Genomic DNA, 16,779 nt, shown 5'->3' with positions numbered 1-16,779 from the left:
GAAAAAGACAAAGAGAAGGAGGAGGAGGAAAGAAGCAGAAGAGGAAGCGAAGGAGAAGAAGAAGAAAAAGCAGGAGACGAAGCGAAGGAGGAGGAGGGAGAAGAAGAAGAAGAAGAAGGAGATGAAGCGAAGGAGGAGAAGGAGAAGAAGGAGAAGGAGAAAGAAGAAGAAGAAGGAGGAGGAGGAGGAGGAGGAGGAGGAGGAGGAGGAGGGGAGGAGGAGGAAGGAGAAGGAGGAGAAGAAGAGGACTCCCCTTCCTCTCTATTTGATCTCACTTGCTTTGGCCGTCTCCACCTCCAGGGCTTCGCTGAACTTCCCACAGCCGGCCGACGTCCGGGCTCGGACCTGGAAGATGTAGCGGGTGGCCGGCTTGAGGCCGGAGAGGGTGGTCCGGTTGCCCTTGGACTTCAGGGTGGAGTAGCTCTGCATCTCCTTGTCCTGGGGGGGAGGGAGGGAGGGAGAGGGGCTGAGACCCCCTAAGAGCCCCCCCAGGGGGTCCCTCAAGGCCCGAGAGAGGAGAGGAGGCCGAATCCTCTGGCAAAATACGCGTCCTTCCTCCCACCTTCTCACACTCTTCCCTTTTTCTTCTTCCTTCCTCTTCCCTCCCTCCATTCCCTCTCTCTTCCTTCTTTCTTTCCTCCCTCCCCCTTCTCACTTGCTTCCCCTTCCTTCCTTCCACACCTCTCTTCTTCCTTCTTTCCTTCCTTCCTTCCTTCTCACTCTCTTCCTTCCTCTTCTTCCTCCCTCCCCTCTCTCTTCCTCCTTCTTTCCTTCCTCTCTCCCTCCATTCCTTCCTCCCTCCTTCTCACTCTCTTCCTTCCTTCCACCCCTCTCTTCTTCCTTCTTTCCTTCCTTCTTCCTTTCTCCTCTCTCTTCCTTCCTCCTTCCCTTCCCTCTCTTCTTCCTTCTTTTCTCCCATCCTCCATTCCCTCTTCTTACTCTCTCCCTCCATTCCTTCCTTTCTCCTCACTCTTCCTTCCTCCCCACCTTCTTCCTTTTTTCCTTCCTCTCTCCCTCCATTCCTTCTTTTCTCCTTCTCTTCCCTTCCTCCTTTCCTCTCTCCCTCCCTCCATTCCCTCTCTTCTTCTTCTTCTTCTTTCCTTCCTTCCTACATTCCCTCTCTCTTCTTCCTTCTTTCCTTCCTTCCCCCCTCCCTCCATTCTCTCTCTTCTTTCCTTCCCCCCTCCCTCCATTCCCTCTTTCTTTTTTCTCCTTTCCTTCTTTCTGCCCTCCTTTCCTTTCCTCCCTCTCTCCATTTCTCCCTTTCATTTTCCCTCCTTTCCTCCCCTTCTCCATTTCTTCCTTTTCTTTCCTTCCTCCCTCCCTTCCTTCATCCATCTATCCACCCACCCACCCACCCACCCGTGGCACCCTGTGCTTGAGCTGGGTACCCAAAAGACCTATGCCCATCTGGATGTTCTCCAAAGATAGACAAGGAGCAGCGGATGGAAACCCATCCAGGAGAGAAGCAACCTGGAACTAAGGAGGAATTTCCCAAATTTTTGTGAGGACAATGAACCAGTGGAACAGCTTGCCACCAGAATTTGTGAATGCTCCAACACTGGGAGTTCCTAAGAAGAGGATGGACAACCCTCAGTCTGAAATGGTATAAGGTTTCCTTCTCAGGCAGGGGGCTGGACTAGAAGACCTCCAAGGTCCCCTCCAACTCTCTTATTTAGATGGGCAGCAAGCTCTTAACGTCCTTCACATGGTCTGGGGTCTCCTGCCTGAGCAAGGGGCTGGATTAGAAGACCTCCAAGGTCCCTTCCAACCCTGTTATTCTGTTATTCACCTGAACCTACACCACAGCTTTAAATGCAGCTCCCCTCCATGCTCTGATGAAAGAAGGACAAATTCACAGAGAAGAAAACAAGATGAGGTTCACCGGGTGGAAATCTCCCCCAATCCAGAAACGGCAGGATTTCTCCCCACTACCCACCCTTACCCCCTTCCCTCCTGGGGGTGGGGGTTGGGGGGGAGGAGCCTTGCCTTCTCGTAATATTTAATTTCGTATTCCAGAATAATGCCGTTCGGCTGCTCCGGCTGGGACCACAGGAGAGTGACACTGTTCTGACCCACGTTTTGATGGTCGATTGCCATCACCTGGGAAGGCGCTGCGGAGAGAAAGGGGGGGGGGGAATTACCAAGCAGGAAAAGGAAGAGGGAACAAGCCCCGCCCACCGCCCCTCCCTCCAGGTGGCATGCAAATGAAGGGGTGGAGCCAGGGCTGCCCGACAGGTAAGATTCCTGGGATCCTTGACTGTGACCTGAAGGGTATCCTCCCAAGAAATCAAAGGTGTTGGAAGGGTCATCAGAGGTCATCTAGTCCAACCCCTGCTTCAGGCCAATGCCGGAGGAGGTAGTCCTCGGCTTACAACCACAGCCAGGATTGCTAAGCGAGGCTTAGCATGGTCACACTTACGCCCCTGGCCACATCCCCCGTGGTCTGAATTCGGACTCTTGGCAACTGACTCCTATTTACGACGGTCGGAGTGTCCCCGGGTCACGCGATTCCCCCTTTGGTGAGCAAAGACAATGGGGGAAGCCGGGTTCACTTCACGACTCATTTAACGACTGGAGGGATCCACTGAACGACGGTGGCAAGAAAGCTCGTAGAATGGAACGAAACTAGCTGAACAAATGTCTCATGGAGGGATCCACTGAACGACGGTGGCAAGAAAGCTCGTAGAATGGAACGAAACTAGCTGAACAAATGTCTCACTTAGCAACAGGAATTTGGGGATCGTAAAGGGGCATAAGTTCAGGACTACCGCTAGGTTTCTTTTTCAAGGTGTGTCGTAACTTCAAACGGTCACTAAGCAAGTAATCATAAACCGAGGGGATTTATAGGGAATCCTAGAGCAGTTATTCAGAGCTGGAACGTCCGATTGTGAAAATAATAAAAATTATAAAAACAATCTCTCTCTTTCTCTTTCTCTCTCCCTCTTCCACCTTCTCTCTCTTTCTTTCTTTCTCTCTTTCTCTCTCCCTCTCTCTTTCTTTTTCTTTCTCTTTCTCTCTCCCCCCATGTTCTCTCTCTTTCTTTCTCTCTCTTTCTTTCTTCCTTTTTCTCTCCCACTCTCTCCCCCACATTGTCTCTCTTTCTCTCTCTCCCACATTCTCTCTATTTCTCTCTCTTACTTTCTCTCTCCCATGTTTTGTCTCTCTATATATAAACTGGACAATTATTTATTTATATTTCTATAAATCTCTTTCTCTCTCCCTCTGTCTTTCTATTTCTTTCTCTTTCTCTCTCTCTTTTCTCTCTTTCTCTTTCTTCCTTTCCCACTTTCTCCCTCTCCCCCACGTTCTCTCTCTTTCTCTCTCCCCCACATTCTCTCTTTCTCTCCCCTACATTCTCTCTTTCTCTCCCCCACATCCTCTCTATTTCACTCTCCCACTTTCTCCCTCCCTCTCTTTCTCTCTCTCTCTCTCTCTCTCCCTCCCTCCCATGTTTTCTCTCTATATATATAAACTGAACGATTATTTATTTATATTTCTATAAATCTCTCTCCCTCCCTCCCTCCCTCTCCCTCCCCCCCTCTCTCTCTCTCATCTCCCCTTGCTTTGCAGGAAAATAATGCAAATTAATAAAAATATTTTTTTTAAAAAAAATCCGTTTCTTTTGGCTGATCTCCCTCCAAGTTGGAAAGGTGAGCAGCTCCCAGGGCGGAGCAAAAGAGCGAGAGACGCCTCGTGTAGACGTAGGGAGATTGGTGAGCGATGGAGATGGGAACCGGCCGGACGTGTTTCCCATTTAATGCAAGAAAGGCAAGGTGACCTTCGGGCGTCAGGCCCTCCCAGCTCCAGCCTCCTCCTTGCTTGGCTCCCTGGCTTTTTTTCTTTTTAAGCCAGTTTTACTAATTAAGCAAAATAAACAAGCGGGGGCGGGGAGGGGGGAATAACAAAGAGGCTACCCCTCCAGGTACATAGAATATGCATTTTGCACTGGAGTGATGGGTACCATTAAAAGGTGTTTTTTTAAATGTATTTTTTTTAAAAACGTTATACTGGTCTCTTTTTCTTTTTTCCTCTCCAACTTCTGGTCTTCTTTCCTTCCCTTCTTTCTTTCCTTCCCTCCTTTCCTTCCTACTTTCACATTTCCTTCCTTCCCTTCCTCTCTCCCACCCTCCTTTCATGTTTCCTTCCTTCTATCCATCTTTCTTCTTCCTTTCTTGCATCTCTCTTTTTCCTTCCTTCCCTCCCTCCCTCCTTCCATCCATCAATCTTTCTTGTTCCTTCCATATTTTTTCTCCTTCCTTTCTTTTCTCCCTCCTTTCATGTTTCTTCCCTCCCTCTTTTTCTCTCTCTTTCCTTCTTTCTTCCTTCTTTTTCTCTCTCCTTTCATGTTCCTCCATCCTTCTCTCTCTTCTTCCTCCTTCCTTTCCTTCTTTCCTTCCCTCCTTTCCTTCCTACTGTCATGTTTCCTTCCTTCCCTTCCTCTCTCCCACCCTCCTTTCGTGTTTCCTTCCTTCTATCCATCTTTCTTCTTCCTTTCTTCCATCTCTCTTTTTCCTTCCTTCCCTCCTTCCCTCCCTCCCTCCTTCCATCCATCAATCTTTCTTGTTCCTTCAATGTTTTTCTCCTTCCTGTCTTTTCTCCCTCCTTTCATGTTTCCTCCCTCACTCTTTTTCTCTCTCTTTCTTTCCTCCTTCCTTTCCTTCCTTCCTTCCTTCCTTCCTTTTCCCCCTCCTTTCATGTTTCCTCCCTCTCTCCCTCTTTCCCTCTCTCTTTCTTTTCTCCTTCCTTTCCTTCCTTCCTCCCTTCCTCTCTTCTTTCCTTTTCTCCCTCCTTTCATGTTTCCTTCCTCTCTCTTTCTCTCTTTTTTCCTCCTTCCTTTCCTTCCCTTCCTTCCTCCCTCCCTCCTTTCTTCTTTCCTTCCTTCCTTTTCTCCCTCCTTTCGTGTTTCCTCCCTCTCTTCCTCTTTCTCTCTCTCTTTCTTTCCTCCTTCCTTTCCTTCCCTCCTTCCCTCCTTTCTTTCTTTCTTTCTTTCTTTCTTTCTTTCCTGCCACTAATTTTGATACTTTGGACATCCCACAATTATTACTTTTCGTTCGCCGAGCGAGTGTGTGGATATTTTAGAGGAAGAGAAAGAAAGCGGGAGGGGGGGGGAAATCCACCAAAACAAAAGGGAACTCTTAAATTGAAGAACAGCTTGGGGTCACCAGAGAAATGCAAAAAAAAATGACTTAATAAGACTCCCGCCGTGAAAATTGCCCATCCGCCATTAAGAATTATTGAGAAAGCGATTGCACACAAAATAGGAAATAACATTACAAAATAAAAATAATTCAGCCAAAACAGCGTGTGCCGTTCCAATTTGCATCCGGATTTCCGTTTTTCCCCAGCCATTAAATAATAACAATTAGGGTAAAACGACTCCCACCAGAGAAGCTAATACTGTAAATGATTGCCATTAATAGCTACAATTAAGGCTGCCATCTGATAACCTGGGAACTGATTTGATTTGCAAGATGTGGAAATAATATCTCAACAAGATGGCCCGGTTTCCATTTGAGCAGGGGGGGGAAGGGGGGAGGGTTTCCCCAGCCGAGGTTGGCAGGATGTTAATTCTCCACCGTCTTTCCTTGAAAGGAGTGGCATTGTAGGATGGGAAGGGACCTGGGAGGTCTTCTAGTCCAACCCCCTGCTATTCAGGACAAATGGATGCCCATTTGGGAGGGAGAAGGGAGAGGAGGAGGAGGAGGAAGAGGAGAGAGAGGAGGAGGAAGAGGAGGAGGAAGAGGAGAGCAGGAGGAGGAAAAGGAGAGAGAAGAGGTGGCAGAGGGAAATGGGAGGAAGGGAGGAAGAGGGGAGGAGAAAGAGGGGAGGGATAGGGGGTAGAAGAGGAGAAAAGGAGGGGGCTGAGGGGAGGAGGAGGGGGAGGAGGAGGAAGAGGGGAGTGGGAGGAGGAAGAGGAGGAGGAAGAGGGAAGAAGAGGAGGGAGAGAGGAGGAGGAGGAAGAGGGGATCAAGAGGAGGAAAAGGGGAGAAGAGGTGGTAGAGGGAGAGGGGAGGAGGAGGGGGGAGGAGGAGGAGGAAGAGGGGAGGGAGGAGGAAGAGGAGGAGGAAGAGGGAAGAAGAGGAGGGAGAGAGGAGGAGGAGGAAGAGGGGATCAAGAGGAGGAAAAGGGGATAAGAGGTGGTAGAGGGAGAGGGGAGGAGGAGGGGGGAGGAGGAAGAGGGGAGTGGGAGGAGGAAGAGGAGGAGGGAGAAGAAGAGGAGGGAGAGAGGAGGAGGAGGAAGAGGGGATCAAGAGGAGGAAAAAGGGAGAAGAGGTGGCAGAGGGAGAGAGGAGGAGGAGGGGAGGAGAAAGAGGGAGGGAGAGAAGGAGGAAGAAGAGAAAAGGAGGTGGGAGAGGGGAGGAAGAGGGGAGAAGGAGGAAGAAGAGTGGAGTGGGAGGAGGAAGACGAGGGAGAAGAGAAAGGGGCAGAAGGAGAGGGGAGGGGAGGAGGAAGAGGGGAGGGGAAGGAGGAAGAGGAGAAGGAAGAGGAGAGAGGAGGAGGGGAAAAGGAGGAGGAGGGAGAGGGGGAAGGGAAGGACAACAATACAATATAACATAATGGACCTTGGAGGTCATGTAGTCCAACCCCCTGCTTAAGCAAGAAACTCTATCCCATCCCAGGCAAATGGCTGCCTGATCTCGTCTTGAAAACCTGCAAGGATGAAGGCTACCCACAACATCCAAAGTCAACTTCTCTTCCACCCATTCACGCTTCCTCCTTAAACCGATGGACTTCTACTTGGGTGGGTTGAGGGAGGGGAGGGGAGGGGAGGGGTGAGGTGGGGTGGGCACACCTTTCTCCTACCTGCCTGGTTCGTGGTGATGTTGACGGCCACGAATCTCGGGGACTCGAAGCTGAGGTCCGAGACGCCGTTGACGGCCTCCACTGAGAAGGAGTAGTTGGTGTGAGCCAGGAGGTTGGAGATGGAGACCGACCCTTGGGCCAAATTCATCTGCTGGGGGAGGAAACGGATCCCGGACCCGCAGGATTCGCAGTGTTCCCCTCCCCAGGTGCAGCGGTGGCAGATCACGTTGTAGGTGATGTCGTGGCGCCCTCCTCTCTCCAGCGGAGGGGCCCAGTCGAGGGTCACCATCGTGCCGTTCACGCTGGACAGCAGGTTCATGGGAGCGGAAGGAGGACCTGGAGAAGTCCAGAAGAAGCAGAGAGTCAAGGTGGAAGCCCACTTGAGGCCCATGTCGAAGGGCAGGGTGAGGTCGTGTTAGGGAAAGACCTTGAGGGACGGAGGGAAGAGAAGCTGGCTTGAAACGGCCAGATAAGAGAAGGCTTGGCCCACAGATACACAACGGGTTAAGGAAAGAAAGTCAGGGAAGGAGCTTTCTAAATGGTTGCAGAAGGGGGGGAGCAGAAGTGTGTAATTGTATGTGTGAATGGCCTTGAGAGGTGGAGAGAAAAGATGCTACCTAGGGAACCTGGTTAGATAAGAGACCGCTTAGCCTTCAGCTGTATGATGGATGGAAAAAGAAGGGGAGGAGAACGCAACGGATTTGAGAATTTGATTGCAATGACATCAAGGTGGAGAGAGAGAGAGAGGGAGAAAAAGAGAGAAAAGGGAGGAAGGAAGAGAAAGAAGGAAGGAAGGAAGAGAAAGAAGGAAGAAAGGAAAAAGAGAAAGAGAAAAAGGAAGGAAAGAAAGGGGAAAAAGAAAGAAAGAAAAAGGAAGGAAGGAAAGAGAAAAAAAACTTTCAAAATGATGCACACACACAGGAGAGAGAGAGAGAAGAAAGGAAAGGAGAAAGAAAGAAAGAAACTTTTAAAGTAATGCGCACACACAGGAGAGAGAGAGAGAGAAGAAAGGAAAGGAGAAAGAAAGAAAAAGAAAGGAAGGAAGGAAAAGAGAAAGAGAAAGAAATGAAGCAGACAGAGAAAGAAAAAGGAAGAAAAGAAAGAGAGAGAAAGAAAGAAACTTTCAAAATGATGCACACACACACAGGAGAGAGAGTGAGAAAGAAGAAACTAAAGGTGAAAGGAAGGAAGGAAAAGAAAAAGAAAAGGAAAGAAAAAGTGATAGAAAAAGAAAGAAAAAGGAAGGTAGGAAAGAAAAAGTAAGAATAAGAAAGGAAGAAAGAAGGAAGGAAGAAAAGAGAGAGAGACAAAAGCTTAGGATTTTGCTTGCTGTTTGTCTTTTTTTTAAAAAAACAAAATACTAGTTTCTTTATTCAATATCTTGTCCTGCTGTTTCATACATTATTTTGGGGTGCACTCCAGTCCAAGTAGACCCCGAAGAAAAAATGTAACGCCTTCACCCCACGAACCAGAGGGGGAACGTCTTCATTATCAGGGAAATTGCAACCAGAAGGGAAACGCAATTGACAAAGTTGAAAACTGGCAAATTGCAATTGACGGAGTTGAAAACTGGCAAATTGCAATTGACGGAGTTGAAAACTGGCAAATTGCAATTGACGGAGTTGAAAACTGGCAAATTGCAACCGGAAGAAAAAGCACAACCGATGCCTTGAAGTGGCAAATTCAGGACCAAGAAGGGAAACCCAACGGGGGAAGACGAAGCTGAGAAATTTAAAAATTAGGAGAAAAGAAATACGTACGTGTGCAGGCCGCTGAAGGAGGGTCCTGGGGAGCACGGTAAAAGGTATTTTCACAGCTACACACCTGTGCGGCCAGGGTGTCGGAGTAGCTGTTAGAGGGACACCTGGCACAGAGCTGGTCTCCGGGGGAAGATTTATAAAAGCCAACCTGGCAGGCTGGAAAAGAGAAGAAGCAGAAAGAAAAAAATGAATTCAGACATGGTGGTTTATTTATTCATTTCAATTTTGTTATTATTACTTTGATTTTTATCTATTATTGTGAGTTCGATGCTAGGTAGAGGCAGATATTTCTCTCTCTCTCTGGGCACGAGAATATATCTGCTGAACAAAACTCCGCCGTGGTGACAGGAAGGGCATTGGGCCATTCAATGCTCTGCTAGCTCCATTCAGTTGCCCAGACTCCTGAAAGGAGAGCCAGAAGGGACCTTGGAGGTCTTATAGTCCACCCCCTGCTCATGAAGGAGACCTTCTTCCATAACAATCAATCCATCAATCAGAATAGAGCTGGAAGGGGCCTTGGAGGTCTTCTAGTCCAACCCCCTGCTCAATCAGGAGAGCCTAGGCCATTTCAATCTATCAGAATAGAGCTGGAAGGGGGCTTGGAGGTCTTCTAGTCCAACCCCCCGCTCGAGCAGGAGACCCCAGACCATTCCAATCAATCAATCAATCCCGTCATAAGTACAAGTCAGTCGCCGAGCCTCTGAATTCCGATCAGCTGACCCCGGGGACGCTGTGTGAAAAACAGTCACAAGCCACTTTTTCCGTTGTAACTTTGGTCGCTAAATGAACCTTCGCAAGTCCAGGACTGTCTCTGTAAAAGGAAGGGAGGCCAAAACCAGTTTCCAGCGTATTATTATTATTTTCCTCAATGCCTGGGCAAACGTATTTTCCTTTTCCCTCGTAATTGTATTATTCCAAGTTCTAAAAATAAACCGATCTAATAAAGGAGGACTTGGCCTGCATAAATAAACTGATTTTTTTTCTCCCTACCCATCTCAAAGGAGGTTTATTTATAGCTGGTTATTTGCCCTGTCTATCTAGAAGGAGGGGGGGGAAACGGCGAAGGGGTCTATTTAGCAATCCCAAATTAAACTCTTTTCCTCCTTCCTTCATTCTTTCCGTCCTTTCATCGATAAATCTATCGATTTCAATGCCAATGGACCTAAACTGGGGACAATCCGTTGTTCAAACGAGCCAGAGGGGAATCTGTGCAAGATTTTTAAAGTGCATATTGCTCCAAAGTCACTGAAATCGATCTAAAGTTCTCGATCGTTCCCTTCTGGGGAGGAGGGCAGGTGGTCCTCACATTACGGCCATTCGTTTACTGACCGTTTGAGGCAGGAAAGCATAGTCCATTTCAGACAAATGGCAAGCCAGTGTCTCTTCTTCAAAACCTCCAGAGATGGAGCCACTCACAACCTCTGGAGGCAAATTATTCCACTGATTCATTGATCTGGGGTTACAGGATAACGGAGTGGGAAGAGACCCTGGAGGTCTTCTAGTCCAACCCCCTGCTCAAGCAGGAGACCCCAGGCCATTTCAATCAATCAATCAATCAATCAATCAATCAGAATAGAGCTGGAAGGGACCCTGGAGGTCTTCTAGTCCAACCCCCTGCTCAAGCAGGAGACCCTAGACCATTTCAATCAATCAATCAATTAATCTATCAATCAGAATAGAGCTGGAAGGGACCTTGGAGGTCTTCTAGTCCAACCTTCTACTCAAGCAGGAGACCCTAGATCATTTCAATCAATCAATCAATCGGAATAGAGCTGGAAGGGACATTAGAGGTCTTCAATCAATCAATCAATCCAATCAATCAGAATAGAGCTGGAAGGGACCTTGGTGGTCTTCAATCAATCAATCAATCAATCAATCAATCCAATCAATCAATCAATCAGAATAGAGCCGGAAGGGACCTCGGAGGTCTTCTAGTCCAACCCCCTGCTCAGGCAGGAGACCCTAGACCATGTCAATCAATCAATCAATCAATCAATCAATCAATCAGAATAGAGCCGGAAGGGACCTCAGAGGTCGTCTAGTCCAACCCCTGCTCAAGCAGGAGACCCTGGAGTATTTCAATCCATCAATCAGAATAGAGTTGGAAGGGACCTTGGAGGTCTTCTATTCCAACCCCCTGCTCAGGCAGGAGACCCTAGACCATTTCAGACAAATGACTGTCCAGTCTCTTCTTGAAAACCCCCCCTTGAACGCCATCCCAAATTTATCCAGCGTATATAACGTGACGGCGGGTACCACGTTTCGCTCGGTCGTCGTGACTTAGATGCGCTACCCCTTGTGTTAAATTTTGTCAAGGTAGAAACTTGCTCGGTTTCTCCCCCCCCTTACCCCGTAGTGGAACGAAGCCCCCCCCCACCCCCACGATGTCTTTGCTGATCCAATGCTCGCTTCTCTCGTTTGGAGAAGAAGTCAAAAAGCAAATAAACATCGTCTCCTCGGTGGCTCTGCTAAACGCACGGCGCCTCGAGCGAGCGGCACACGGATCGCTTCCCGGCTTCTTATCGGCGTTTATTTAGACAGCGGCAGCCCAGATGATCTTGCGGGAGCCCCCCGGGGGGCGGGGGGGACAAACGGAGGAGGAAATGGTTGTGTTGTGAGCGAGGCTTCCCGAGAGCCTGAATTCAACTCCTGATCCCAACAAAAAACCCTTTTATTAATTGACTGTGAATTCTGCTCCTTCACATCCAGCAAAGTCTTTCAAGGGAGGATTTACGGTCACAGACTTTATCTGGCTTGGAGAGCTGCCAGGCCAAGATCTGCAGAACTTGGCAAGGAGTCTCCAAACCAATTAAGCGAACTAATGGCCTCCTGCAAACTCCACTCCCCTTTCGCTCCTCTTTTATTTCCTCCGGGAGGGGCCATTCATTGTCCACCTGTGGCCTTACTCCCAAGTCGACCCCTGTTCTTTAGCTCTTCCCTTCGTCTGGCCACTCTGCGCATGCGCACACTGGGAACAGGCTCCTGCTGTTCTTCTGCCTCATTGATGTCTGACTCCGAAGGCAGCTGTTAACTGTCAGACGTCCCTGGCCCCATCTCTGCCTCCGACACAGAGCCCTCATCAGAGCCTTCCCCAGACTCCAGGACTGGCCCATCTTCCTCCCCAACCCTCCTCACTCTCCGAATCTGCTCCCAGCTCTGTTGACTGCTGGCGGGCCACAACAATGGCTTCCGAAGCTCGGAGATCCATCTTGCTTGGAGTAGTTTGTGCCATGCGACTTTGCGAAATTGCAGGAATGACACAGATGCAACGTCCAAGGAAGGAAGGAAAAGATAGGGAGGAATTAGGTAGGAGAAAACAGGAATGAGGGAAGAATTGGAGGAAGAGATGGAAGGAAGGAAGGAAAAAAAGAAAGAAAGAAAGAAAGAAAGAAAGAAAGAAAGAAAGAAAGAAAGAAAGAAAGAAAGAAAGAAAAGGAAGGGAGGAATTAGGTAGAAGAAAACAGGAATGAGGAATTGGGGGAAGGGAAAAAAGAAAAGGAGAGGAGAGAAAAGGGAAGGGAGCTAGAGAAAGAAGGAAGGAAGGCAGGAAAAAAGGAAAGGAAGAAGGAAGGAAGGAAGGAAGGAAGGAAGGAAGGAAGGAAGGAAGGAAGGAAGGAAGGAAGGAAGGAAGGAAGGAAGGAAGGAAGGAAGGAAGGAAGGAAGGAAGAAATTGCATTGGGGTAAAGCTGTCGATTCAGATTTCGCCTTGGGAAAATGACAGGGAGGGCTCCTCTCGTTTCACAATCGAGCACCAAACTGCCATTGCTAAGCGAGACAGTCGCTAAGGGACTCTCACCCCATTCTACGTCCTTTCTTGCCCCCGTCGTTGAAGTGAATCCCTGCCGTTGTGACACGAGTCTGGCTACCCTAGCCTTGCTGGTCAGAAAGTCACTTGGGGACATTGCAACCGTCGTAACTACATGGCAGTTGCCGAGCCTTTGAGTTTTGATCACGCGAGGCTTGCAACGGCCGCTAAGTGCGCAAAGCAATCCTACGTCCTTTCTTTCAGTGACGTCGTCACCTTGAACGGTCACTAAATGAATGCTGGTAGGTTAAGGTCTGCCCGAATTCTCCCGCCGAATTCCTTTCTCGACCCCCTCAGCCAGCTTCTCGCGTGGCTGCAAACCAGGGTTTGTGTGTTAACTGGGTTTTTCAGAGAACGAAAGGATGCGGAGGGAGTGGGAGCCCCACACCCACCCAAGATGTAAGCGACTTCGTGCATTGCGTTGCGTTGTGCGACGCAGCCGTTGTGTTTCGAGGTTAACCTGCTTTGCCGTTTGGGGAAGGAACGAAAGACAGATCTAAATCAGTCCTTTCTGTTGGATGCAGCCAAATATTTGGATAAAACGTCAACGGCAATTAAGTCTAGCTAAATGAAATCTCTTTCACTCAGCCTGCAAGTTGTCCTCGACTTACGACGGCAAGAGAAACCCCCCCCCCCAGATTTCTGTTGCTCAGCGAGATAGTTGTAAACGGAGTTTCGCTCCGTTTTATGACCTTTCTTGCCAAAGTGAATGGCTTCATTTCTTAAGCTCATAACACGGTCGTTAAGTGAATCCAGCTCCCCCCCTTGACTTGGCTCATCAGGAGGCCACAAAAAAGGACCATGCAGCCCCAGGGGGGACACGGTGACCGTCATAAATACGAGTCAGTGGCCGAGCATATGAATTTTGAAGGTATAACCATGGGGGCGGGGCAACGGTCGTAAGAGTGAAAAACAGCCGTGTCATATTTTTCCTGGGGCTGTTGTAACTCTGAACGGTCACTAAATGGACTGTTGTAATTCAAGGACTAGCTGTAATTGGGTGAAAGACCACAGTTTGAAGCCAAGAGGCTGAAGCAGGGGGGTGGTGGTCTAGAAGGCCTCCATGGTCCCTTCCAGCTCTATTCTGATTCTGAATTCTGATTCTGATTCTTGAAAAGAAAATATTTTTTCTGTTGCCAGCAGTCTTGCAATTCAGATTTTATGTTCAAGAGATGATGATGATAGATAGATGATAGATAGATAGATAGATAGATAGATAGATAGATAGATAGATAGATAGATAGATAGATAGATGGATGATAGATACTGTAGATAGGCAGGCAGGCAGGCAGATTATAGATAGATAGATAGATAGATAGATAGATAGATAGATAGATAGATAGATAGATAGATAGATAGATAGATAGATAGATATAGAGATAAAGATCGATGGATGGATGGATAGACAGAGAGAGATGGATAGATGGATGAATGGATAGATAGATGGATGGAGAGAGAGAGAGAGAGAGATGGAGAGATATATGGATGAATGGATAGATGGATGGAGAGAGACAGAGATGGTTGGATGGATGGATGGAGAGAGAGAGAGAGAGAGAGATGGATGAATGGATAGATAAATGTATGGAGAGAGAGAGATGGATGGATGGATGGAGAGAGACATGGATGGATGGATGGATAGATAGATAGATAATAGATAGATAGATATAGATAGATAGAGATAAAGATGGATGGATGGATGGATAGACAGAGAGAGATGGATAGATGGATGAATGGATAGATAGATGGATGGAGAGAGAGAGAGATGGATAGATATATGGATGAATGGATAGATGGATGGAGAGAGACAGAGATGGTTGGATGGATGGATGGAGAGAGAGAGAGATGGATGAATGGATATATAAATGTATGGGGAGAGAGAGATGGATGGATGGATGGGGAGAGACATGGATGGATGGATAGATAGATATGGATGGGTGGATGGATGGATGGATGGATGGATGGATGGATGGATGGAGAGAGAGACATGGATGGATGGATGGAAGGATGGATGGATGGATGGATGGATGGATGGATGGATGGATAGATAGATAGATAGATAGATAGATAGATAGATAGATAGATAGATAGATAGATAGATAGATAGATAGATATAGATAGATATGGATGGGTGGATGGATTGATGGATGGATGGATGGATGGATGGATGGATAGAGAGACATGGATGGATGGATGGATGGATGGATGGATAGAGAGACATGGATGGATGGATGGATGGATAGATAGATAGATAGATAGATAGATAGATAGATAGATAGATAGATAGATAGATAGATAGATAGATATACAGAACAAAAAGATAATATAAATATAAATAATGTAAATATAAATACAAATACAAATACAAATACAAATACATACACACACACACATATTTTCCCATTTGATGTGAGTGGCCATAACCCATTTCCGCGATCATTTTCCTGACCTCCTTAATTCTCCTAAGTCCTTTGGGCCTTGGGGCTTAATTTTGCAAAGACTTCTCTTTCTGCGCAGAGTCCCTTGAAGGGGGGGGGGCGTTTCTTTCACTCGGGGCCACAAGAAAATCCACCTTTTTACAACGGCAGGTTGGTTTCGAAGGAAGGTTTTTTTATCTGGAAAGATGAAGAAAAGATTCTCTTCCTTGCTTTGAGTGTGGGAAATCCACTTCCTGCCAAATATGAGATCTCCTACTGCATCTGTATTTTCACCTGCAACTTTTGCTATTGTACAGGTAGCCCCCGACTTACAACCGTTCATTTAGTGACCACCCGAAGTTATGACGTCAACAAAAAAAGGGACCCTTTTCCACACTTACGTTATCCTCCGTGGTCACGCTATCCGAATTTGGATGCTTGGCCACTGACTTGTATTTACGATGGTCGTAGCGTCCCGGGGTCTTGTGATCCCCTTTTAGCGACCTTCCGACAAACAACGTTGACGGGGAAGCCAGGTTCGCTTAACAACTTGACTTAACCACTGGAGTCATCATCCTCTTTTAACGACCCCATAATCCCTTGCGGGGTGGAATCGGGGCAACTGAATGGAGCTGATTGTTTTACTGGCCGGATGCCTTTCGTGTCGCCAGTACGGAGTTTTATTCGGCAGATATGTTCCCATTGTGCCCAGAGAGAGAGAAATATCTGCCTCTCCCTAGGTTCGAACTCACAGCCTCCCGATTGTGAGGCCAGAGCTCCACCGCTAAGGCCACCACACCCACTCCTGACTCAACCACTGGAACGATTCACATAAAAACGATGGTGGCAAGAAGGGTCATAAAACAGAGCGAAACTCAACTATCCTGCTTCGCAAGAGACATTTAGGGCTCCGTTACGGTCGTATGTCAAGGATGGCAAAGATTTTTCTCTCGCCACCCTATCGGTACTCCCCCCCCAAACCATCCTCCCCACCCCGCGTCTTACCCGAACACGCGTCTTTCCATTCTTCGTATCCGGCGCTGCAGACGCACTTCCCGATGGGCACCAGCCACTCGCCCTCCGCGCTGCAGTACATTTTGGGGGTGTCCCTCTCCTCCGAGTGCATCACGCACTCTCCCCGCACCTCCACCAGGGAGGAGGAATCCGCTCCCGTCACCGCTTCGGAGAAAGCCGCCAGGTTCCTGACCATGGCGGGACACTTCTTGTAATAGACGCGGACGGAGACCACGGCAATGCAAGCGCCGATGTCCTGGAAGGCCAGGTAGAACCCCCGCTTGGTCAGGGGTCCCACCCCTCGGACTTCGGTGTTCAGCTTGAGCCGCCGGACGCCGAGGTCCACGTTGGTGAAGCTCTCGTCGGCCGCGATGGTGTCTATTTTGACGAACTGGCTCTCGCGGGTGGTACTGCCCAGATCCCGGTCGGATTGGAGGTAGTAGAGGTTAAAGGTCTCCTTACAGGTGCCCAAGACGCCCGGCATGCTGTTGCAATCCCGTAGGGTGAACTGGATCTCGGCGTAAACCCGGTGAGCTCCGTGCCTCTGGATCCAACTCGTCCTGAGCCAGTTGTTCTGATTGGCCGTCATGACGTTGCATACCTGGTAGGTGTGAATGGGCTGGAAGGACTCGTCCATCTCGTTGATGGAGTCCCACTGGGAGAGAGAGGGAGGGGGGAAAGAAGGGTGGTGGTGGTCAGGATTTGAACCCGGGGCTCTGGGTATGGGAACCGAGAACGGAGGAGGAGGTGGAGGAGGAGGAAGAGGGACTGGCCCATGGAACAGAAGTTGTGGGTGGTATCGCTGGAGGTTTTTGTTTTAAAGAAGAGATTGGATAGCTGTTGGTCCGGGAACTCCTGCTGGAGAAGGGGGTTGGACTAGATGACCGCCAAGGTCCCTCCCGGCCCTGTGGTTCTATAGTTGGGGGATTGAAAAGTATTAAAGAGGGAGGGGAAATAGGAAGATGGAAATTGCTTGTAG

The 16,779-nt window shown here is 48.5% G+C and overlaps 2 protein-coding genes across 2 annotated transcripts in view; both read right to left on the bottom strand.

Annotated features, from left to right (window-relative positions):
* The window catches only part of C1QC (complement C1q C chain), a 326,718-nt gene that overhangs the window by 47,776 nt on the left and 262,163 nt on the right, over positions 1–16,779 (bottom strand). The gene's annotated exons all lie outside the window — the stretch shown is intronic.
* Positions 1–16,779, bottom strand: part of EPHA8 (EPH receptor A8) — an 80,327-nt gene that overhangs the window by 14,138 nt on the left and 49,410 nt on the right. Inside the window, exons 3-7 of the mRNA XM_081955092.1 lie at positions 15,792–16,455; positions 8,568–8,723; positions 6,808–7,143; positions 1,990–2,114; positions 276–438 (exon numbers count right to left, since the gene is read on the bottom strand). Coding sequence (XP_081811218.1) covers positions 276–438; positions 1,990–2,114; positions 6,808–7,143; positions 8,568–8,723; positions 15,792–16,437 — 1,426 coding nt within the window. The 5' untranslated portion in view covers positions 16,438–16,455. The remainder of the gene's footprint in view (positions 1–275; positions 439–1,989; positions 2,115–6,807; positions 7,144–8,567; positions 8,724–15,791; positions 16,456–16,779) is intronic.

Source organism: Natrix helvetica (assembly GCF_964273705.1).
Source record: "Natrix helvetica genome assembly, chromosome: 5".
Classification (NCBI taxonomy): domain Eukaryota; kingdom Metazoa; phylum Chordata; class Lepidosauria; order Squamata; family Natricidae; genus Natrix; species Natrix helvetica.
Note: the sequence above shows the minus strand (reverse complement) of the source record. Positions and strands in the feature narration are given on the sequence as shown.